The 24,464-nt window shown below is 44.3% G+C and overlaps 1 protein-coding gene and 1 pseudogene across 1 annotated transcript; one reads left to right on the top strand and one right to left on the bottom strand.

The window, feature by feature from the left end:
- The window catches only part of LOC121270165, a 53,806-nt pseudogene that overhangs the window by 8,024 nt on the left and 21,318 nt on the right, over positions 1-24,464 (top strand).
- On the bottom strand, positions 682-975 carry LOC121270202 (60S ribosomal protein L37-like). The gene has a single exon (XM_041175515.1). It carries the CDS (start codon positions 973-975, stop codon positions 682-684), a length of 294 nt encoding a protein of 97 aa, XP_041031449.1.

Genomic DNA, 24,464 nt, shown 5'->3' with positions numbered 1-24,464 from the left:
CAAACAGCTCAATATTAAAGTTGTGAAACAAGTTGTACTTAAACCCATCTGCATGGACCCTTCATTATCCACCAGAAAGCAGGGGAATGGGAATTGGAGAATTGAGAGTCCCCAAAACAACAGCAAAAATGACAGAATCCAACCCCTACAGTCACACGTGAACTCACTGGTATCCCAGCTGCTGGAAAAAAGAAGTGAATTACTGCTCACGCACATGAATGTGCTGATCATTTTCTAATTCTATTTGAACTTTCAAAGTTGGTGGGAAAGCTGAGTAAATCCTTTTTCAAACATGAATTATCTGAATGGTCTCTCTCCAGAGTGACTGTGCTGCTGTGTCAGTAAATAGGATGACCAAGTGACTCAATTTCCACAATCAGCTGGAGAATATCCTACTGCTGGTGTGATGGCACCCATGAGTTTCCAGCTCAGACGGCCAACCGACTCATTATTCGCAGTGAACAACAACAATGTGCATTTATATAACACATTTATTGTAATAAAACGTCCTGAGTTTCCTCACATGAGCATTAACAATACCCATCCTAGGTTTGTGCTTGTGTCTCTAAATTGTTTCCAAATATACTGTCATAATTTCCATACAATAAAAATGGGAATGCAGACATTTTATTTTAACCTTCCGAACCATAGCTCTATTTGTTGTGTAGATACACTGGTGGTTTATGCAGTGCTGGAGGAAGCCATTGTGGAACATCTGGGCTTCCAGGTGGTCCCTTCGCCGAATCCATTCCTGAATCGGCGATAGACCATCTTCAGGTGCCTCATGCAGCCTGTACCAGTTGTGTTTCTCCTTTTGGCCTCAGCACTCCAGTTATACTTCCTCTTTCTCTTGGCAGGGTAGGCACATTTGCCGCAGGTCGATTTCTGCAGGTGAAATGCTTTAGCCCCACATCGCTGGCAAAGAGTGTGGGTCTTTTTCCGCTTCTTACCAAATGACGATGTTTCCTTCATCATTTTCACTGCACGCTGGAGAGCCATTGCAGACATTTATCAACATCGATCAGTGGCTCTGTTAAGTGGTTCATCACATTGTAATGTAATATTATAACATCCCTACGGTTATGAAAGCAGATCCTCTGGCTCAGTTTGATCTATACCTTGGTAGATCTGCTAATGGGAATTGCTATTTTTTCTTATTTGTTACATGACAGCCATTTATCAAATCAAATGTCTTGATGCTGATTGTTTCCCAGACAGATTTACTCCACCAATCTGAATAACCAGTGTTAAAAACAAAAAACTGCGGATGCTGGAAATCTAAAACAAAAACAGAATTACCTGGAAAAACTCAGCAGGTCTGGCAGCATCGGTGGAGAAGAAAAGAGTTGACGTTTCAAGTCCTCATGACCCTTCAACAGAACTGGGTGAATCCAAGGAGAGGGGTGAAATATAAACTGGTTTAAGGTGGGAGTGGTGGTGGTGGGGTGGGGGGGGGGGGGGGCGGCGGGGCGGAGAGAAGTGGGGGGCTGGTGGGTGGTGTGGTTGTAGGGACAAGCAAGCAGTGATAGGAGCAGATAATCAAAAGATGTCACAGACAAAAGAACACAGAGGTGTTGAAGTTGGTGATATTATCTAAACGAATGTGCTAATTAAGAATGGATGGTAGGGCACTCAAGGTATAGCTCTAGTGGGGGTGGAGTGGAAAGGCTAGCAGGGCATAAAAGATTTAAAAATAATGGAAATAAGTGGGAAAAGAAAAATCTATATAAATTATTGGAAAAAACAAAAGGAAGGGGGAAGAAACAGAAAGGGGGTGGGGATGGAGGAGGGAGTTCAAGATCTAAAGTTGTTAATTTCAATATTCAGTCCAGAAGGCTGTAAAGTGCCTAGTCGGAAGATGAGGTGCTGTTCCTCCAGTTTGCATTGGGCTTCACTGGAACAATGCAGCAAGCCAAGGACAGACATGTGGGCAAGAGAGCAGGGTGGAGTGTTAAAATGGCAAGCGACAGGGAGGTTTGGGTCATTCTTGCGGACAGACTGCAGGTGTTCTGCAGTCTGTCCGCAAGAATGACCCAAACCTCCCTGTCGCTTGCCATTTTAACACTCAACCCTGCTCTCTTGCCCACATGTCTGTCCTTGGCTTGCTGCATTGTTCCAGTGAAGCCCAACGCAAACTGGAGGAACAGCACCTCATCTTCGGTCTAGGCACATTACAGCCTTCCGGACAGAATACTGAATTCAACAACTTTAGATCTTGAACTCCCTCCTTCATCCCCACCCCCTTTCTGTTTCTTCCCCCTTCCTTTTGTTTTTTCCCAATAATTTATATAGATTTTTCTTTTCCCACCTATTTCCATTATTTTTAAATCTTTTATGCCCCCCCAACCCCACTAGAGCTGTACCTTGGGTGCCCCACCATCCATTATTAATTAGCACATTTGTGTAGATAATATCACCAACTTCAACACCTCTATGATCTTTTGTCTGTGACATCTTTTGATTATCTGCTCCTATCACTGCTTGCTTGTCCCTACAGCCACACCACCACCCCCCCAACTTCTCTCCCCCCACCCAACCCCCCCCAACACACACACCCGCACCCACCTTAAACCAGCTTATATTTCACCCCTCTCCTTGGATTCACCCAGTTCCGTTGAAGGGTCATGAGGACTCGAAACGTTAACTCTTTTCTTCTCCGCCGATGCTGCCAGACCTGCTGAGTTTTTCCAGGTAATTATGTTTTTGTTTTTAATAACCTGTGTTTCTTGTTTCCCAGTTTTATTTCCACTGCTCCTGTATTCAGCCAATCCCATTGTTATTTCTCCCTTCTAGTTTAGCTCATTCTTTTCTGCAATGTCCTTTTTCATAATCCTTTTCCCATCTGCGTCCACCCAACTATTCAGATTTTATGACCAACATTGGTAAGGATCTAAGATGTGTCATACAGCCTAATGTATAACATTATTTCTGGTGGTGGGTATTGATTCTTGACAACAATGCATGCAGGAGATAGTCCTTCTTAAGGATTCCCCTCTGAAACATTATTAACATCAGCCCAAATGTCAGAATGAACCTGGTTTAGTCCTAGAGGTGCTTAACAGCAACAATAACAGCAGAATACAACTGCTCCGTTCAACTGTGAACTCGTTGGTGTCTCATTAAGTGAGATGAATGAGTGAATCCTTTCCCACATACAGAGCAGGTGAAGGGCCTCTCCTCAGTGTGAGCTCGCTGGTGTCTCAGCAGAACACCTGTGACTTTAAAAGTCTTCTCACATTCAGAACATTTGAAAGGTCTGTTATCAGTGTGGATAAGTTGATGTGAATTGAGGTGAGCTAGACGAGTGCATCCCTTCCCACACACGGAGAAGGTGAATGGCCTCTCCCCAGTGTGAACCTGCTGGTGTGTCAGTAGGTGGGAGGAACGGGTGAATCCCTTCCCTCATATGGAGCAGGTGAATGGCCTCTCCCCGTGTGAAAGCGCTGGTGTATCAGCAGATCCCTTGCAGTTTTAAAGCTCTTCTCACAGTCAGAACATTGGAAAGGTTTCCGATCAGAGTGAACTCGCTGGTGCAACTTGAGATTGGTCAAACAAATAAATCCCTTTGCACACACAGAGCAGGGGAATGGCCTCTCCCCGTGTAAAAGCGTTGGTGTATCAGCAGATCCCTTGCAGTTTTAAAGCTCTTCTCACAGTCAGAACATTGGAAAGGTTTCCGATCAGAGTGAACTCGCTGGTGCAACTTGAGGTTGGTCAAACAAATAAATCCCTTTGCACACACAGAGCAGGGGAATGGCCTCTCCTCAGTGTGAATTTGCTGGTGTCTCAGAAGATCACCTGCAGTTTAAAGGTCTTCTCACACTCTGAACATTGGAAAGGTTTGTTATCAGTGTGAACAAGTTGATGTGAGCTGAGGTGAGATAGTCGAGTGAATCCCTTTCCACACATGGGGCAGGTGAGTGCCCTCTCCCTGGTGTGAACTTGTTGGTGTTTTATTAAGTTCACTGATTGTCTGAACACTTTCCTGCAGTGAGAGCAACTGAACCATCTCTCAGTGTGAACAAACCGGTGCTTGACCAGGTTCTCTTGTCTTTTAAAGCTCTTCTCACAATCAGAGCAGTTAAACAGCCTCTCATCAATGTGAACGAGCTGGTGTCTCAGCAGCTGGGACAGAAAATTGAATCTCTTCCCACACACAGAGCAGGTTAACGGCTTCTCCCCAGTGTGAGTTCGCTGGTGTATATATAAGCTGGATGATATTGTGAATTCCTCCCCACACACTGAGCAGGAGAACGGCCTCTCCCTGGTGTGACTTCATCGATGAATCTCCAGCTGCGATGGGTAATTGAATCCCTTCCTGCAGTCCCCACATTTCTATGGTTTCTCCATGGTGTCTGTGTCCTTAAGTCTTTCCAGGTTGGACAATCAGTTGAAGCCTCGTTCACACACAGAACACATGTATGGTTTCTCCACACTGCAAATGGTTCTGTTTGTTTTCAGGCTGTGTAACTGGTTAAAGCTCATTGCACAGTCAGTGCACTGGAACACTCTCACGCAGGTCTGTGTGTGTCTCGGTGTTTTTTCGTGTTGTTTGAAATCTTTCTCCACAGTCAGAACAGACAAACATTTCTCTTTCCACAGTCAAAAGCCGATGATATTCAGGTCTGGATGAACTGAGTCATTCTGTCAGATCTAGATGTGATTTTTGGTTTGAGTTACTGATCTGCAAATCTTCCCCTTCTAAAGACCGGTAAAAGGAGATTACAATAAACATCATTGACAGTCCAGGACAGAAATTCAAAACAGACAATTCTAGTTCCTATGGAACATTTTTCTTCTCGTTCCCCCAAAGCCGTAAATCCCCATCCCACACACACTCCCTCCTCCCTGGGCTAAAATCCAAATAAAGTGTTGGATAATTAATTCTTTCTGTATGTTTTCAACAAATCCTATAGAGATAGCAAAATGTTCGATAATTCACTTCATTCATGACTCGTGACAAAACATTACACAATCAAACGTCTGAATGTGTGTTCCCTTGCTGAAATGTGGGAAAAACTCTGTCTGGACTTCAGCAGATAATTCCAGAATCTCGCCTCTCAAAGGCACTGCCCAGCCACACAGAAGTAAATGTATAATGGAGTTCAGCAGAAAAGATACCATCTGCAACTAAGCTATGGGACAAATACACTACAAGACAGCCCGATCGCCCACTGTATAAAACTCATAATTAGGATGTAAATGATTGAGAGTTTAATGAACTCAAGCTGACAACATATGATCGAAGGACTTTAATATAAAACGCATAGTGCAATAGACCTTTCATTTCTATTCAGTCCTGCATTTTGTAACGTATTGTAATGACTTTATGCTGAAATGATTATAATTGTGCAATCCTTTAACTGATTTATATTTTCATTTTATTTAAATATTGTCTATAACTATGTCATGAATGATGATTACTTGTTTTATTGGTATCATCATCATAATTCAGTACCTGCCACCGTGATGACTTTTCCATAAACCAATTATCTATCAAACCAAACCAATTATCTATTAATCTGCATCACCCTGACCAACCATACAGATTATCGGATGTTAACCTTGTGACTAGGAATTAATGTGTGGAGAGCAATCGTGATGGGTGGTTTCTCCAAACCTCCCAGGCTTTCCTTCCTACTTTCTCTCTCTCTCTCGAACAAAGTTAAACTCAGTGTCTTGTCTCATTTTGGTTTCTGGTTCTCTTCCTGCCCAATGTAACCCTCAGCTTTTACAAGGTGCCATTTGTTCAGTTTCCCAAAGAGAGATGAGAGTCCTCATTGAATTGAGCCCAAAGTGTAACCTCTTATTTATTGTCCCCCCTCCCCCATCCTCTGATGTGAACCATCCTCCACTCGCTGACCCAGGATGGCGGCCGTTAACCTGGAGATAAAAACAAAAAAACTGCGGATGCTGGAAATCCAAAACAAAAACAAAAACAGAATTACCTGGAAAAACTCAGCAGGTCTGGCAGCATCGGCGGAGAAGAAAAGAGTTGACGTTTCGAGTCCTCATGACCCTTCGACAGAACTTTGCTCAAGTTCTGTCGAAGGGTCATGAGGACTCGAAACGTCAACTCTTCTCCGCCGATGCTGCCAGACCTGCTGAATTTTTCCAGGTAATTCTGTTTTTGTTTTTGTTTTGCCGTTAACCTGGGTCTGTTCCCAGGAGGGAGAAGCCCCGCAGCTGCAAACCAGGAGCTGACAATTATTCCTCAGGGTTTGCGGATCCACAAAGTGTTTCCAAATCCTCCCACCCACCGCCTCGCTCTGACTCCGCCTCTCCGGGACAAACAGGCGCCTCTTCCCGCAAGGACATCAATCCCACTGGGCATGCTCCAAACTCTTCGACAGTACTCATGCGCACTGCTGTCCAGCCGCACTGCGCATGCTCCAGCTCACCGTCCTCGCCCGATTGTCAGCAGCTCTGGACCAATACGAAAAGGGAGGGTGCTGGAAGGACCGAGCACGAGCTCCTGGAACCTCAAACAATCGGAGTGAATGAGGGGCGGGGCTCAGTCCAATCTCCCTCATTGGCTGAAACTCTGCACAATTTAAAAGCTGATTTGTCTCAAACTCCAGGAGAAAACTGGACCTTTCTGTTTGTGGCTTTAGACAGATGAAACCCTGTGGGTGTGGAGCAAACATTTCAACATTTGTTAGTGAAAATTGGGAACATGAAGAAACAATGCACAAGCAATTCAAGGGCTGACTTGAAGAAATAACTGGGCAGACAGGGAATGTCACCATTAGAACAAGGGGAGCCCCTGGTTTCAATAAATGAACCGGCAGAAGGGTTAGGACAGGTTACAGAGAAGGTTAAAGAAGTTCTGCTCTTCTCCCGGATGGGATTTCCCTTTGACCCTGTTCACTTTCATTGTTTTCCATTTACCTCCTGGTGTTTGACAAGTTGTTTACCAAAACTCAAACATAAACATTAATGCTCCCGTTTGACATCTTGTCAAATTTCTCCTTGGCTCCCACCTATCCTGATGTTCTATTATGCTCCTCCTGCTTCACCTCTTCTTAAAAAGTATGAAATCCATCACATTTCTACTCCCCTTTAGCTCTGAAGAAGAATCATATGGACTCAAAATGTTAACTCCGTTTCTCTCTCCACAGATGCTGCCAGACCTGCTGAGTTTGTCCAGCATTTTCTGTTTTCATTTCAGATTTCCAACATCTGCAGTATTTTGCTTTTATCTTAGGGAAAAGATTAATACTGTCAGCATTCAGAACAGCACAGACTATAAAGGAATAATTGATCTCAAATACAATCTCTTGTAGTTTGTGTGGAGCAGATATGCTGAATCAGGTTTAAAAGAGTTAAAGTACATATGTTTTCTCGATTGGACAATCACATTAAAATGTGAAACTCAGATGGGGTATGGATTGGTGTTATGTGGGAAGATCTGGATCAGAGTGACAGTGTTTCAGAACTGATTCTTGTGATAGCAACAATTCCATTGCTATCTGTTGCTAAGACTGATGGAAGTATTTAAAGTGGAGACCATAGACGTGTTGAAGGAATTTGTGATCAATCTGAGGATAATATTGAGGGGAAAGAAAAGGACTTTTGAAGTAGTAGACACTTCATGTTGTTCCAGAAAAAGTGGGGCCTGGATGCATAGATGTCAAGTTTTACACAGCACATGTGGTTTCGCCCTGGATGAAGATTCCCTGAATGGTACCATTCAAATCACTCAACAGGGTTCCCAGAGAACCAATATCAACTGCTCAGAAAGAGGAAGGTTTGTGATATAGCTAATGAGAAGCAGCACAGACACCCATGAGCACACAACCACATACTCATAAACAGAGAACCACATTCACACACTCACAGGAATACTTCCTGTCCCATCAGGTGGACAAGAGCAGACTGCCTTCTCTGCTCTAAGGAAAACAACTCCAACCTATTTAGTTGCTCATCACAGATGAAATGGTCCAGCCCAGGCAACATCTTTGTGAATCTCCTCGAACCTTTACCATCCTTCCTATTGTGTGGTGACCAGAACTGCACACAGGACTCCAGATGTGGCCTAGCTAACATTTTATACAGTTCCAACATAACCTCCCTGCTCTTGTATTCAACCTCAGCAGGCCTGGGGATAAAGTATCGGTGTCTGTGAGGACCACAATTTTAGAGGAATTCAGGTAAGCAGTATCCTCCAGTAACAGTGAGTGGTTTTGTTCATACAATTCCACTGTATTATCTGAACCTTAAATCAATATTGAACAACACCTGGGACATAGGAAACAACAAACAATAAATTGAGTGGTCCATTGTCACCCTGGGTGATCATCCCCAGTGGGAGATAGAGTAAATACAGAACAATATCCCAAGAAAATCACAGCATCTACATTCCTCCTGGTTTGCTTGATGGAGAGAATGTTAAGACAGGTTACAAGGAGAAAGAATATAATTGAAATGCAAATAATCACTTGACATTACAGAACTTGAGTAATGCTGAAGAAAGACACATGTTGTCAAAGCTTTTCATCTTGTATTCAACAGGACAATTCGCAAGAGTGCCAAATGTAAAAGGAACAACAATTTATACTTCATAGAGTCATAGAGTTTTACAGCATGGAAAGAGGCCCTTTGGCCCATCATGTCCATGCCGGCCATCAAGCCCCTATCGACTCTTATCCTATTTTCCAGCAATTGCCCGTAGCCTTGTATGCTATGGCATTTCAAGTGGTCATCTAAATACTTCTTAATTGTTGTGAGAGTTCCCGCCTCTACCACCCCCTCAGGCAGAGTTCCAGATACTCCGCATCCTCTGGGTAAAAAAAAATCCTCAAATCCTCTCTAAACCTCCTGCCCCTTACCTTAAATCTACGTCCACTGGTTATTGACCCCTGCACATTGGGGAAAGGTTTCTTCCTATCTACCCACCTAATTATTTTCTACACTTCAATCAGCCTTCTCTGCTCTAAGGAAAACAACCCCAGCCTATTTAGTCTCTCATCATAGCTGAAATGCTCCAGCCCAGGCAACATCTTGGTGAATCTCACCTGCACCACCTCCAGTGCAATCACATTCTTCCTATTGTGTGGCGACCAGAACTGCACACAGTACTCCAGATGTGGCCTAACTAACATCTTATACAGCTCCAACATAACGTCCCTGCTCTTGCATGCCTCAACTAATAAAGGCAATTGTCCCATATGCCTTCTTAACCACCTTATACACCTGTCCTGCTGCCTTCAAGAATCTATGGACATGGACACCAAGGTCCCCCTGATCCTCTGCAATTCCTCGGGTCCTACCATTCAACTCCATTCCTCAATACCCTGTCTGGCTCAGTCTCGGTGCTCCCACGATCCACAGCAAAAGTGAAAAAGCCATTCAACAGCTGAAAAACAACACGGCTTCCGGAGCAGGTGGAATTCCTGCTTAAATTCTGAAACACGATGAAGTTACACTCCTGGCACGGCTCAATAACCTCATATTCCTGATCTGGGAAGAAAGATGCATGCCAGGGGATCTCTGGGACCCTCTGGTTGTGACTGTCTTCAAGAAGGGAGACAGGTCCGAATGCGGTAATTACAGAGGAATCTCCCTGCTGCCTGCCACAGGGAAAATCATTACAAGGATCTTCCTCAATCACCTTCGCTTAGTGGCCAAAGAGCTCCTTCCAGAGTCACAGTGCGGTTTTCCCCCAATCGAGAAGCAACACAAATGTAATTTTCACTGTGCGGCAAACCCTAAAAAATTCAAGGAACAGCATCAATCACTGTACTTGGCCTTTTTTGTCCACACAAAAGACATTTTCTTTATTCATTCATGGGATGTGAGCTTCACTGGCTGGGTCAGCATTTATTGCCCATCCCTAATTGCCCTTGAGAAGGTGATGCTGAGCTGCCTTCTTGAACCGCTGCAGTCTATGTGGTGTAGGTACACCCACAGTGCTGTTAGGAAGGGAATTCCAGGATTTTGACCCAGCGACAGTGAAGGAATGGTGATGTATTTCCAAGTCAGGATGGTGAGTGACTTGGAGGGGAACTTCCAGGTGGTGGTGTTCCCATCTTTCTGCTGCCCTTGTCCTTCTAGATGGGAGTAATCATGGGTTTGAAAGGTGCTGTTAAAGGACCCTTGCTGAATTCCTGCAGTGCATCACAGTGCGTCTATGGTGGAGGGAGTGCATGTTTGTGGATGTTCTGCCAAACAAAGGGACTGCTTTGTCCTTGGTAGTGTCAAGCTTCTTGAGTGTTCTGGGAGCTGCACTCATCCAGGTAAGTGGTGAGTATTCCATCACACTCCTGACTTGCGCCTTGTAGAAGGTGGACAGGGTTTGGGGAGTCAGGAGGTGAGTTACTCATCACTGGATTCCTACCCTCTGACATTCTCTCACAGCCACATTATTTATTTGGTTAGTCCAGTTCAATTTCCGATCAATGGTAACCCCCCAGGATGTTTGTCGTGGGGGATTCAGTGATGGTAATACTATTGAACATCAAGGGGCGATGGCTATATTCTCTCTTGCTGGAGATGGTCATTGCTTGACACTTGTGTGGCACAAATGTTACTTGCCACTTGTCAACCTTGGCATGGATATTGTCCAGGTCTTGCTGCATTTGGACATGGACTTCTTCAGTAGCTGAATGGTGTTGAAAATTGTGCAATCATCAGCGAAAATTCCCACTTCTGACCTATGATGGAAGGAAGGTCATTGATGAAGCAGCTAAGATGGTTGGGCCAAGGACACTACCCTGAGGAACTAGTGCACTTATTTCCTGGATCTGGGATGACTGACCTCCAACAATCACAACCATCTTCTTTTGTGCTAGGTATGACTCCACCCAGTGGAGAGTTTTCCCCCTGATTCCCATTGACTCCAGTTTTTCTAGGGCTCCTTGATGCCACATTCAGTCAAATGCAGCCTTGATGCCAAGGGCAGTCATTCTCACCTCACCTTGGGAGTTCAGCTTTTTTGTCCATGTTTGAACCAAAGCTGTAATGAGGTCAGGAGCTGAGTGGCCTTGGTAGAAACCAAATTGGGCATCAGTGAGCTGGTTATTGCTAAGCAAGTGCTGCTTGATAATACTGTTGATGACCCCTTCCACTACTTTACTGATGATCAAGGGCAGACTGATGGGGCGGTAATTGGCCGGGTTGGATTTGTCCTGTTTTTTGTATACAGGACATACCTGGGCAATTTTCCACATAGCTGGGTAGATGCCAGTGTTGTCGCTGTACTGGAACAGCTTGTTTATGGGTGTGGAAAGTTCTGGAGCACAAGTCTTCAATACTATTGCCGGAATATTGTCAGGGCCCATAGCCTTTGCACTATCCAGGACCTTCAGCCATTCCTTGATATCATATGGAGAGAATCGAGTTGGCTGAAGACTGGCATCTGTGATTTTGGGGACCTCTGAAGGAGGTCGGAATGTATCAAATTCTTCAGCCTTATCTTTAGCACTGATGTGCTGGGCTCCCCCATCATTGAGGATGGGGATATTTGTGGAGCCTTCTCCTCCAGTGAGTTGCTTAATTGTCCACCACCATTCATGACTGGATGTGGCACAACTGCAGAGCTTAGTTCTGATCAATTGGTTGTGGGATTGCTCAGCTCTGTCTATCACTTGCTGCTTATGCTGTTGGCATGCAAGTAGTTCTGTGTTGCAGCTTCACCAAGTTGACACCTCATTTTTAAGTATGCCTGGTGCTCCTCCTGGCATGCCCTCCTGCACTCTCCATTGAAGCAGGGTTGATCCCCTGGCTTGATGGTAATGGTAGAGTGGGGGATATGTCGGGCCATGAAGTCACAGATTGTGTTCGAGTACATTTCAGCTGCTGCTGATGGCCCACAACACCTCATGGATACCCAGTTTTGAGTTGCTAGATCTGTTTGAAATCTATCCCATTTAGCACAGTGATAATGCCACACAACACCACGGAGGGTATCCTCAATGTGAAGGCCGGACTTTGCTTCCACAACTGTGCAGTGGTCACTCCAACTGATACTGCCATGGACAGATGCATCTGCAGCAGGCAGGTTGATGAGGATGAGGTCAAGTATGTTTTGCCCTCTTGTTGGTTCTCTCAGCACCTGCCGCAGACCCAGTCTAGCAGCTTTGCCTTTTAGGACTCAGCCAGCTCAGTCACTAATGGTGCCACCGAGCCACTCTTGATGATGGCACTCGAGTGAATCCCTTCCCACACTCAGAACAGGTGAACGGCCTCTTCCCAGTGTGAACTGGCTAATGTCTCAGCAGAGTGGATAACTGAGTGAATCCCTTCCCACACACAGAGCAGGTGAACGTCCTCTCCCCAGTGTGAACTGGCTGGTGTCTCCACAGATGGGATGATTCAGCGAATCCCTCACCCTCCCAATCCTCTGCTAAATACTTTAAATGGAAACCCCCTGATTATTGAAATTCTTTAATGAAATAGGTCCTTCCTATCCACGCTATCTGGGCCCCTCATAGTTTTATATACCTCAGTTAAATCTCCCCTCAGCCTCCTCTGTTCCAAGGAAAACAATCCCAGTCTATCTCACCTTTCCTCACAGGTAAAATTCTCCAGTCCTGTCAATATCCTCGTAAATCTCCTCTGTAGTGTGAATGCCTCCTTCCTGTAATGCAGACACCAGAACTGTACTCTGTAATCTAGCTGTGGTCTAACCAGTGTTTTATTCAGCTCTAGTATAACCTCCCTGATCTTGTAATAAAAACAGAAAATGCTGGAAATACTCAGCAGTTCTGGCAGCATCTATGGAGAGAGAGGAGTTTCAGGTCTGTGATCTTTCATCAACAGAAAATGTTGGAAATATTCCCTGTTCCTGTATTCTGTGTCTCAGTTAATAATGGAAAGTATCCTGTCTGACTTTTTAATCACCTTATCTACCTCTCCTGTCACCTTCAGAGATCTGTGGACATGCATTCCAATGTCCCTCTGTTCCTCTACATTTCTCACTATCATACCAGTAATATTCTTTCCCTTTGCCATGTTTGCCCTCCTTAAATGTCTTTATTACCTCACTGAGGTAATGCTTCACTATTCTCCAGGCTAATCTCCACTTACTACATACCCGCCCTCCTGATCAGTCTATTGATATATTCCTGCAATCTACAGCTTTCTTCCTGACTGTCAACAACAAGGCTGGAAATGTCTTAATCATGCTCCCTATAAATCATTGATATATACCACAATAAGCATAAACCTCGTCCTGAGCCATCCAGAACCCAACTGGAAACAGTTTTCCAGTCACAGAAACACCATTTGACCATTCCCCTTTGCATCCTGCTGCTCCAGCTGATAACACTTCCTGCAGTTCTGATTGTCTAGGATACGAGGAGTGTCCTGGTTTTCCCAAATGGAACTGGATGTGCAGTCCATGGGACTGGGATGTTGTGCCATGTCTATTTATCTAATTATTATCTGACTTAATAAAAATAAACTTACAATCAAAATAAATAAAGTTTCAGCAGCTACTCACTAATCAGCTTCTTCCATTGTGCTGAAGTCATCTTATTTTTATAGGGAGTTAAGTGAAATGTTTTTCTGAACTCTTATTATCTAAACACCTCAGAGTTTACTTTATTGAAAAATTAAGACTTCTTCACTTTTAAAATTCCTTGTTAGTTAGATTCATCTTTATCCCCTCGATTTGATGAAACACTGACTGTAAATATAAGACAAATTATCAAATTGACTTCAGTTTTATGCTAATTAATGTATCTAGTCTTACTTTTTAGTTGTTTAATGCGGTGACCAAAACTGTACTCAGTACTCTAACTAGTGTTTCATACAATCCTAACATAATCCTCCTGCTTTTGTATTCTAGGCTCCAGAGAAGAAAGGAAAGTGTCCCAAATGCTTTCTTGACTACCTGTCCATCCACATTCAGGGATCTGTGGATAGGCACCCCAAGGTCCCTCTGTTCCTCTATACTTCTCAGCATTAACCCATTTATTGTCTTGTTGCCCTCCCAAATTCATTATCTCACACTGCTCCAGATTGAATTCCATTTGCCATTTTCCTGCCCATCTGACCAGTCCAATGATATCTTCCCGCAGTCCATGGCTTCCTTCCTCATTGTTAAACACACCAGCAGCTTTTGTATCATCTGCAAATTTCTCAATCGTTCCCCCTACATTTAAGTCTATATCATTGATATAAACCACAAAACTGTGGAACCCCATTGGAACAGGCGCCCAGACATGATTCAGTCCTGCATGTGATTAACAGCAGCAATAACAGCAGAATCCAACCCCTGCTGTCTCATGTGAACTTGCTGGTGTCTCAGCAGGTTGTTTGACTGAGCGAATCCCTTCCCACACAAGGAGCAGGTGAACGGTCTCTCCCTCGTATGAACTCGCTGGTGTGTCAGCAGATTTCTTTTACTTTTAAATCTTTTCTCACAGTTAGAACATTTAAAAGGTCTCTGATCAGTGTGAACAAGTTGGTGTGTAGTGAGATGGGATGACTGAGTGAATCTGTTCCCACACAAGGGGCAAGTGTACAGTCTCTCCCCAATGTGAACTCGCTGGTGTATCAGAAGGTCAGATGAATCAATGAATTCCTGCCCACATTCAGTGCAGGTGAATGGCCTCTCCCCAGTGTGAACTCGATGGTGTCTCACCAGGTGGGCTAACCGAGTGAATCCCTTCGCACAGATAGAGCAGGTGAACGGCCTCTCCCCGGTGTGAGTGTGTTGATGTCTCAGAAGATCCTTTTTACTTTTAAATTTTTTCTCACACTGAGAACAATGGAACAGTCTCTGATCAGTGTGAACAAATTGGTGTTTCAGAAGGTGGGATGAACAAGTGAATCCCTTCCGACACACAGAGTAGGTGAATGGCCTCTCCCCAGTCAGAGTGCGTTGGTGGTTTAGTAAATCCTTTTTACTTTTAAAGCTCTTCTCACAGTCAGAACATTTAAAAGGTTTCTTATCTGTATGAACAAGTTGTCAGGAGGTGGGATGTCTGAGTGAATCTCTTCCCACACAATACGCAGGTGAATGGCCTCTCCCCAAGGTGAGAGCATTGGTGTGTCAGTCGATCATTTCTGCTTTTAAAGCTCTTCTCACAGTCAGAACATTTAAATGGTCTTTGATCAGAGTGAACCTGCTGGTGAGTCTGGAGGGTTGATAATGCATTAAATCCCTTCCCACATTCAAGGCAGGTGAATGACCTGTCACCAGTATGAACATGCTGGTGTGTCAGTGGCTGGATGACTGAGTGAATCCCTTCCCACACACAGAGCAGGTGAACGGCCTCTCCCCAGTGTGAATATGTCGATGAGTTTCCAACTCAGGTGGGTAACTGAATCCCTTCCCACAGTCCCCACATTTCCACGGTTTCTCCGTGGTGTGGGTGTCCTTGTTTCTCTCCAGGTTTGGCAATCAGTTGAAGCCTCATCCACACAAAGAACACTTGTACAGTCCCTCCCTGCTGAATGTTGCACCTTTTTTCAGGCTGTGTTACTGGTTAAAACTCTTTCCAATCAGTGCACTGGAACACTCTCGCTCATGTGTGTATGGCTCAATGCTATTCCAGTCGCAATGTTGTTTGAAATCTTTCCTTACAGTCAGGACAGACAAACATTTCTCCTTCCAAATTCAAAGGTCAATGATATTCAGGTTCTGGTGAATCGAGTGACTCTATCAGATCTTGACACGATGTTTGGTTTGAATTTCCCATCTGCAAATCGAACCCTCTGAATACCCTGTAAAAGGAGTTTACATTGAAATTCTCAGAATATTCAATAAACAAAGGGCATTCTGTCTAACTACTCTGCTGGTTTTTATACACCACATGCTTCTCCTCCCATTCCATGCACCTCATCTCGTCCTTTCAGCTTATCTTTCTATTCCCATTTCCCTCAAGTACTCATTTAGTTTCCTTTCAAAATGATCTCAATGGTTCCCTGTGAGTTTCACATTCTGAGTCAAGAAATTTCAAGGGAAAACATTCTCTCCATATCTACACACCCATTGATCATTGTAAAGGCCTCTATCAGCTCACTGCTAACTCTTCCCTTTTCTAAAGGGAAAAGAAAGCTCCAACCTGTTCAATCTGTCATAACAGGAATATTTGCTTTGGTTTACAAAAATGATCACTGTCAATTCAGGATAGAAATTGAGAAGAGACAAACATTTCTCTTGGTTTGAGTTTGCTGTGGGTAAATCCTCCCCTTCTAAGCCCCCTGTAAAAGGAGTTTCCAAAATCCATCCCCGTTCGTCCAGGATAGAAATTCACAACATCCTCTCCTCCTGCTGACAGGGACAGGGATGACCGCGCATGCGCCCTGCTGCACATTGACCCTAAAAAGATGGCGACCGTTAACTCGGGCCTGTGACCGGAGGAGGTCGGCAGCTTTGCTCGATTTGGTGCAAACGCGGAACCGGCAGCTTCTCATTCGGGTCTAGAGACCGACACCTGGTGTTTATGAAGTATCCAGTTCATCCTCCGGCTCCATTTCTATCCTCAGTTACACTTTATTACCTTGTTCCCCCATCCTTCCTCCTTCAGCTCCCGGAAGCCCCATACTTCAGTCACAACGAAATTGCGCTTACGCGCAGGGCGCTAGCCGGAAGGATAATCAAGTGGTACCCTTCCTTCATTTCGATTGGTTGGAGGACCATCTCTTCCCTCTCGGTCTTCCAGACCCGCCCCCTCTTCCTATTGGCCCTGAGCTGCCGTCAATCACCCGGGCATTGTGACGGTTTCAAACGCTGAGAGCGGCTACAGACTCAGCCTGACTTGCTGATTTTTGGCAGCATTTTCTGTTTGGGAATTAGAGCTAGAGATGGAATGTCTTTGGCGAGGGAAACAGAGTAAATGTTTCAGGTCGCTAAATTTTTATCCAAGCTGGAAGAATTTAGAGATTTAGTTGTTTTCCTGCATGTACGGAGTCAGGGAAATGAGAAGGGGTGAGGAGAAAAGAACAAACGGTCTTGTGATGGGATGGAAGGCTGGAGTGATTAAATGACAAAGCGGATGATGCAAGGCAACACTGGGTGATAAGGAGACAAGTAAATAAATTAATGGGACAAGTGAAGAGACAAAAGACAAGTCTAGAGGAGATATGAATGATAACAGAACAATTAAAGCACCCACTGTCTGAAAAAAATGGGAGTGGTGGTTATGATTTGAAATTGTTGAAATTAATGTTGAGTCTAGAAGGTTGTAAAGTGTCTGATCAAATTTGAGCTGCTGTTCCTTGAGTTTCCTTTGAGACTCATTGGAACAGTGCAGGAGGCTGAGGACAGAAAGGTGAGGCAGAGAACTAAAATAGTAAATGTTCAGAAGCTCAGTATCACGCTTGCAAACTGGATGGTGATGTTCCACAAAACAGTCACCCAATCTGATTTAATCTCCTTAGTGTAGGGGAGATGGCATCATGAGTACTGAAAGCACAATACTAAATTGCAACAAGTACAAGGAAATCATTGTGCCACCTGGAAAGTGTGTTGAGGGCCTGGAATGTTAGAAAGGAAGAGGTGAAGGGGTGGGTGCAGCATCTGTTGTGCTTGCATGGACATGATTCACAGTGATAATCATAAGAAGAAGAGAAATAGGAGCAGTGGGAGACCATATGGCCATTTGAGCCTCTGCACCATTAAATGATCTTCCACGTTAACTCTGCTTTTCTGCCCTATCCCCAAATCCATTGATTCCCCAGTATCCAAACTTTCATGGATTTGCATCTGGAATATATTCAAGACAGAGAATAATTTGCAAGTGCTCCCGATCACTGCTCAGCAATCATATTAACTGAACTTTAGTCTGGTGTAGTGTCACCGCACTGAAATTTTGTCTTTCCCTGATGCGTTATACTTAATGCCATAATTGACAGATTAAGAGTGAAACAGCCACCGTTTCACTGTAAGGAGAAGAGACAACTTTGTAACTACTCCAAAATGTTATAGTCTGGCTCATTAGATCTGGTTATTCCATCCCATTTTATATTCATCTCAGGGGAAAATGAGTAAAATACTGAAACATACACGCTTTTGGGGACAATGGTGAGTTTGCTGCTCAGATTAGCTCAGGTCTCCATATTATCAGATAGCTCTAAAAGGACTGGAGAAGATGCAAGAAAAAGTAACCAGAATGATGCCAGAACAGGCAGGTTACGCCCATTAAGAAAGGTTGGACAGGTTGTAAATGGTCTCTCTGGCAAAGAGTGAAGGATGACCTGATCCTTTAAGATTATGAAAGGGTTTGACAGGATAGACAAGTGGAAGATATTTTGACTTGCAGACATAATGAGAATAAATATAATTTAATTTAGTTACTAATAAATTTAATATGCAGTTCCAGAGCAACATTTTAAACCAGATATTAAAAACAGAAAACATTGGAAATACTCAGCATATCTGTGGATGGAGACAGAAGATTAACATTTAAATCTGTGCACAGATACTGTCCAGTTCTGATGAAAGGTCATGGGCCTGAAATGTAAACTGTTCTCTCTTCACAAATGCTACCAGATCTGCTGAGTATTTCCATAATTTTCTGTTTTTAATTAAGATTTGAAGCATCCACAGTATTTTGCTTTTCTTTAACTGGAGAGTGTTGAAATTAACTCCATGTGATATCAAGAAACAGCTAAAGACACTGGATACCGCAAAGGGTATGGGCCCTGAAAATATTCTGGCAATAGTACTGAAGATTTGCACTCCAGAGCTTTCCGTGTCCCTAGCCAAGCTGTTCCAGTACAGCTTCAACACTGGCATCCATCCGGCAATGATGAAAATTCCCCAGTTACGTCCCATGCACAAAAAGCAGGACAAATTGAACCCGTCCAATTACCGCCCCATCAGTCAACTCTCAATAGTAAATCATCAGTAAAGCAATGGAAGGGGTCATCAACAGTGCTATCAAGTGGCACTTGCTTAGCAATAATCTGTTCATTGACGCCCAGTTTGGGTATCGCCAGGGCCACTCAGCTCCTAACCTCATTAAAACCTTGGTTCAAACAATGACAAAAGTGCTGAACTCCCGAGGTGAGGTGAGAGTGACTGCCCTTGACATCAAGGCCGCATTCGACAGTGTGTGGCATCAGCTAGCCTGAGCGAAACTGGAGTCAATGGGAATCAGGGGGAAAACTCCCTGCTGGTTGGAGTTATATCTAGAACAAAGGAAGATGATTGTGGTTGGAGGTCGGCCATCTCAGCTCCAGAACATCACTGCTGGTTGGGCCGAGGACACTGCCTCAGCTGCTTCATCAATGGCCTTCCTTCCATCATAAGGTCAGAAGTGGGGATGTTCGCTGATGATTGCACAATGTTCACCATTTGGGACTCCTCAGATATTGAAGCAGTCAATGTTCAAATGCAGAAAGACCTGGACAGTATCCAGGCTTGACTGACAAGTGGGAAGTAACATTCGCACCACACAAGTGCCAGGCAATCACCATCTCCAACAAGAGAGAATCTAACCATCGCCCTTTTACATTCAATGGCATTACCATCGCTGAATCCCTCACTATCAACATTTTGGGGGTTACCATTGACCAGAAACTGAACAGGACTAGCCATACAAATACTGTGGTTACAAGAGCAGGTCAGAGGCTAGGAATCCTGTGGCAATGACTCACCTCTTGACTCCATCATCTACAACACACAAATCAGGAGTGTGACGAAGTACTCTCCACTTACCTGGATTAGTGCAGCTCCCACAACACTCAAGAAGCTCAATGCCATCCAGGACAAAGCAGCCCACTTGATTGGCACCATATCCACAAACATTCACTCCGTCCACCACTGACGCACAGTAGCAGAAGTGTGTACCATCTACAAGATGGCTCCTTAGACAGCACCTTCCAAACCCACATCCACTACCATCTAGAAGGACAAGGGTAGCAGATACATGGGAACACCACCGCCCGGAATTTCCCTTCCAAGCCACTCAACATCCTGACTTGGAAATATATTGCCGTTCCTTCACTGCTGCTGGGTCAAAATCCTGGAACTCCCTCCCTAACAGCATTGTGGGTGTATCTACACCACATGGATTGCAGTGGCTCAAGAAGCCAGCTCACCACCACCTTCTCAAGGGCAATTAGGGATGGGCAATAAATGCTGGCCTAGCCAGGGACACCCATATCCATTGAACGAATAAAAAAAAGATTGCGAAACTGATCACCAGAAGGATTTGTGATTCCCACCTGAGCTGGAAATTCTTGGATAAAATCCCACTGTGCAAAGATAATTTCCCCGCTGAATATGGAAAAAGATTCACTCAGTCATCCTATTTACTGACACAACAGCACATTCACACTTGAGGGAGGAGAATCAGACACATTGTGTGTGCAAAAGCTTTTACTCAACACTTTTGATCCACGACTAGTCCATTCTTATTGGCGAGGGACAGTTAAACTCTTGTAGCTATGGAAAAAAAAATCACTTGTTCACCCCACCTGCTGAGGGCTCCAGTGAGTCCACATCTAACTGTAGGGATTTGTTCTGCTGTTAATCAGACCCAGGACAGAACTATGGTGGAGGGCCCGTGCTCTTTAGTTGCTGTATCAATTGATTTAGTAAATTTGTACCTTGGACAAATGGCTCCAATTGTAATCGGAATTCGGATCGCAAATCACAATGTTCTATTCAACAATGTCTGATCCCAATGGCGTGGCTACTACCCAGCGTTCACTGCGAGTAAGAATGTGCCCTAGCCACACGACAGGAGCGCCCCGCGCAGGCGCAGTTCTCGACTGAGAGTACAGCATGCGCAGTGCAGGCTGTCAGTGGAGTTACAAAGAACGGGGAAGAAACAATCGAGTGCAGTTGAGTAATGGAGTCGGTGGGTGAGCGGGGAGAATTAGAGCCAGTGGAATGGGCGGGAGGCTTCATAAATATCAGGTGGAGGCTTCAAACCCCGAATAAAAATTTACCGGTCCCGCATTAGCACCAAGAGGACTTTGAGATGCGGGGCTCCTCCCGCTCACAGGCCCACGTTACCGGCCGCCATCTTGAAAGACGGCAATATGCAGGAGAGCGCATGCGCCGTGATCCTGAACCAGGAGACAGGAGGAGAGTCGGTTGCTAACCCTCCAGAATTGGACTGGAGTCTCCAGGGGCTGAAGATCAATCTCCAGGATATTGCTGTGTGCAACCCTGTAGAAAGATCTTAAGGGCATTAAAAAAGATTGTTTTAATTCGTAATTTTCTTTGAATATTTCTCTTTATAAAAATATTGACAGTGGGACAAATCATCATTCAATTGCGGAATGAGACATTTTGCTTTCCAATTGGCCTGAGAAGGCAGTGTGTCACAAGGAAGGATGTGCTAGCCGACTAATGGCTGGAGCATGGGGGCAAATCATGTGATGGAACCTTCAGGAATACATTTAATCAGAGTTGGCAACCCTAGAGTAGAGAATGTTGTGAATTTCTATCCTGGACTGACAGTGATGGTTTCTGTAACCTTACAGGGCACTGGAATTGGAGGACTGATAGACGAGAAACTCAAACCAAACATCACATCAAGATCTGATTGTCACTTGATTCATCAGAAACTGAATATCAGCAGCATCTGAATGCGGAAAGTAAAAAGGTTTGTCTGTTCTGTTTGTGGGAGAAAATTTCAGATATCAGTGTGACTGGAAAATCATCAAAACACACAAACCCTGGTTAGACCACACCTGGAGAACTGTGTTCAGTTCTGGACAAACATCAGGAAGGAAAGAATGGCCTTGGAGGGAGTGTAGCCCAGTTTTACCTGAGTGATATCCAAACTCCAAGGGTTAAATTACAGAAGAGGATTACACAAAAGAGTCATTATGGCACAGAGGAGGCCATTCAGCCCCTTGAGTCCATGCCATTTTCCTGGAGCAATCCCATTCCCCTGCTCCTGTTCTATCCCCATATCCTTGCAGGTTTATTTCCCTCAAGTGTCTGTCCAATTTCCTTTTGAGATCATTCATTATGTTCATTTCCACCTCCCTCATCGGCAGCAAGTTTTGGGTCATTACTACTCACTGTGTAAAAACATTCTTCCTCACACCTCCTGTACCTTTTACCCAAAATCTTTACATCTGTGTCCCCGAGTGTTTGTACAATCAGCTGATGGGGGCAGCCTTTCTTTGTCCACCTTATCTAAACCTGCCAGAATCTTGTGCACCTCAATTAAATCCCATCTCAACCTCCTGTACTGGAATCATTCTGGTAAATCTCCTCTGCACCTTCTCAAGGAACTTCACATCCTTCCTAACATCTGGTGACCAGAAGTGAAAACAATACTCGAATTGTAGCCTAACCAGAGCTTTGTAACGATTCAGCATAACTTCCTGTTTTTGTTCTCAATATCACTATTTATGTAGCTCAAGATCCAATCGGCTTTGCTGAATTCTCTCTTAATACATCCTGTCACCTTCTGAAATCAAAGCACATGAACCTCCAGGTCCCTCTGTCCATGCATACTCTTTAGAACTGAGCCATGAATTATATCTTCCGTCTCCCTATCCCTTCTGCCAAAATCCAGCACCTCACGATGGGCGTTGTAATCCCGGAAACCCGGGAATTTAGAAGATGAAGAGGTGATTTGATTAAAGTTTTTGGGATATTAATTGGAACTGACAGGGTAGACAGAGAGAAACTATATCCACTGCTTGGGGAATCTAGGATGAGTGGGCAGAGGCTAAACATAGAATCAGGTTCTAGCATCTTTTCAGGAAGGAAGTTCCCGATCCTGACAACTCTATTGATGCAGAAACTGCTGAACTCGATGCTGAATCTGGAAGGTTGTAAAGTGACGAATCGAAAGATGAACTGCTGTTCCTCGAGCTCCCCTTGAGCTTCATTGGAACAGTTCAGGAGGCCAAGGACAGAGAGGTCAGAGTGGGAGTTGGGCGGAGAAGTCAAATGATAAGTGACCAGAACCTCGGGGTCCAGCATGCACTTAACATGGTCAAATCCTTGATAAAATCTTGGCAGTATAACATCCAATTTCCTTTTGAAATGATTAATCGCCTCCACTTCCACCACCCTCTGTCTTTCTCTTTCAGCGAGATATCAGTACACTGAATGGTGTCTTTCATTCCCTCTCTCTCAGGGAGATATCTGATCACTCACTGCTCTCAGAGGTTTCTTAGTCAAATAAATTAAACTTTATATGGACAAGAGCTTCTGTGGCTGCTCGTATCCAGCCAGCCCTCATACAACCACTTGCTAGGAAACTCCTCCCCTAGAATTTATTCCCCTGTGCTAGCTACACATTGGTTGAACAAATCACGTGACCCTATTTGCTGCGAAAGAAGTTCTATCTCGTATTCCCTCCTGCATCTCTTGCCCAAACCTGTATCCTTGTACCATCAGCTAATGGAAAAGGATTTTCTTTGCCTACCTTATTCTAAACCTTTTATAATCTTGTACACCGCTATCAAATCTCCCCTCAATCTCCCCTGCTCCAAAGAGAACAACCCCAGCTTTTCCAATCTAACCTTGCAGCTAAAATCCTTCATCCCTGGAACCATTCTGGTAAATCTCCTCTGTACCTTATCAAGGCCCCTCACATTCTTCCGAAAGACTGGGGACCAGAACTGGATGCAATACTCTAGTTGTGACCTAATTAAAACTCTATAACATAAGAACATAAGAACTAGGAGTGGGAATAGGCAATTCAGCCTCTCGAGCCTGCCCAGCCATTCAGTACAATCATGGCAGGTCATCTTCTCAGCCTCAACTCCAATTTCCCGCCCTCTCCCCATAACCTTTCAACCCGTTACTCATTAAAAATCTGTCTATCTCCTCCTTAAATTTATTCAGCGTCCCGGCATCCACTGCACTCTGGGATAGTGAATTGCACAGATTCACGACCCTTTGAGAAAAGTAATTCCTCCTCATCTCTGATTTAAATCTACCACCCCTTAGCCTAAAACTATGGCCTCTCATTCTACAATGCCCCACAAGGGGAAACATCTGCTCCACATCTACTTTGTCTATCCCCTTAGCTCTTATATACCTCATTTAGATCTCCACTCATCCTTCTAAACTCTGGTGAGTATAGGCCTAAACTGCTCAATCTCTCCTCATAAGACAAGCCCCACATCTCTGGAATCAATCTAGTGAACCTCCTCTGAACCGCCTCCAGTGCAACTACATCCTTCCTCAAGTAAGGGGACCAAAACTGTGCACAGTTCTCCAGCTGCGGTCTCACCAATGCCTTGTACAGTTGCAACAACACTTCCCTATTTTTATACTCTATTCCTTTTGCAATAAATGCCAAAATTCCATTTGCCTTCCTTATAAATGCCAAAATAACGCCCCTGTTTTTGTACTCAGTGCCTCTATTTATGAACCCCAAGGCCCCATATGCTTCACTGACTACCCCTCAATCTGTCCTGCCATAAGAAATTGGTCCCACAAATAGTTTAATCATCACCCATACTCAGAAAGCCTATATAATGATACAAGATTTAAAACAGTCCCTGTACTATGTGCCCTGAATACCATACACCCACCCCCAAGGTTATGTCATCCCATCTACAAGCACCTTGATGTTCAG

This window comes from Carcharodon carcharias, chromosome 27 (assembly GCF_017639515.1).
Source record: "Carcharodon carcharias isolate sCarCar2 chromosome 27, sCarCar2.pri, whole genome shotgun sequence".
NCBI classification, from domain to species: Eukaryota; Metazoa; Chordata; class Chondrichthyes; order Lamniformes; family Lamnidae; genus Carcharodon; species Carcharodon carcharias.
Note: the sequence above shows the minus strand (reverse complement) of the source record. Positions and strands in the feature narration are given on the sequence as shown.

Excerpts from the sequence above, each read along its gene's own strand:
- LOC121270202 (XM_041175515.1), bottom strand. The coding sequence starts at position 975 with ATGATGAAGGAAACATCGTCATTTGGTAAGAAGCGGAAAAAGACCCAC.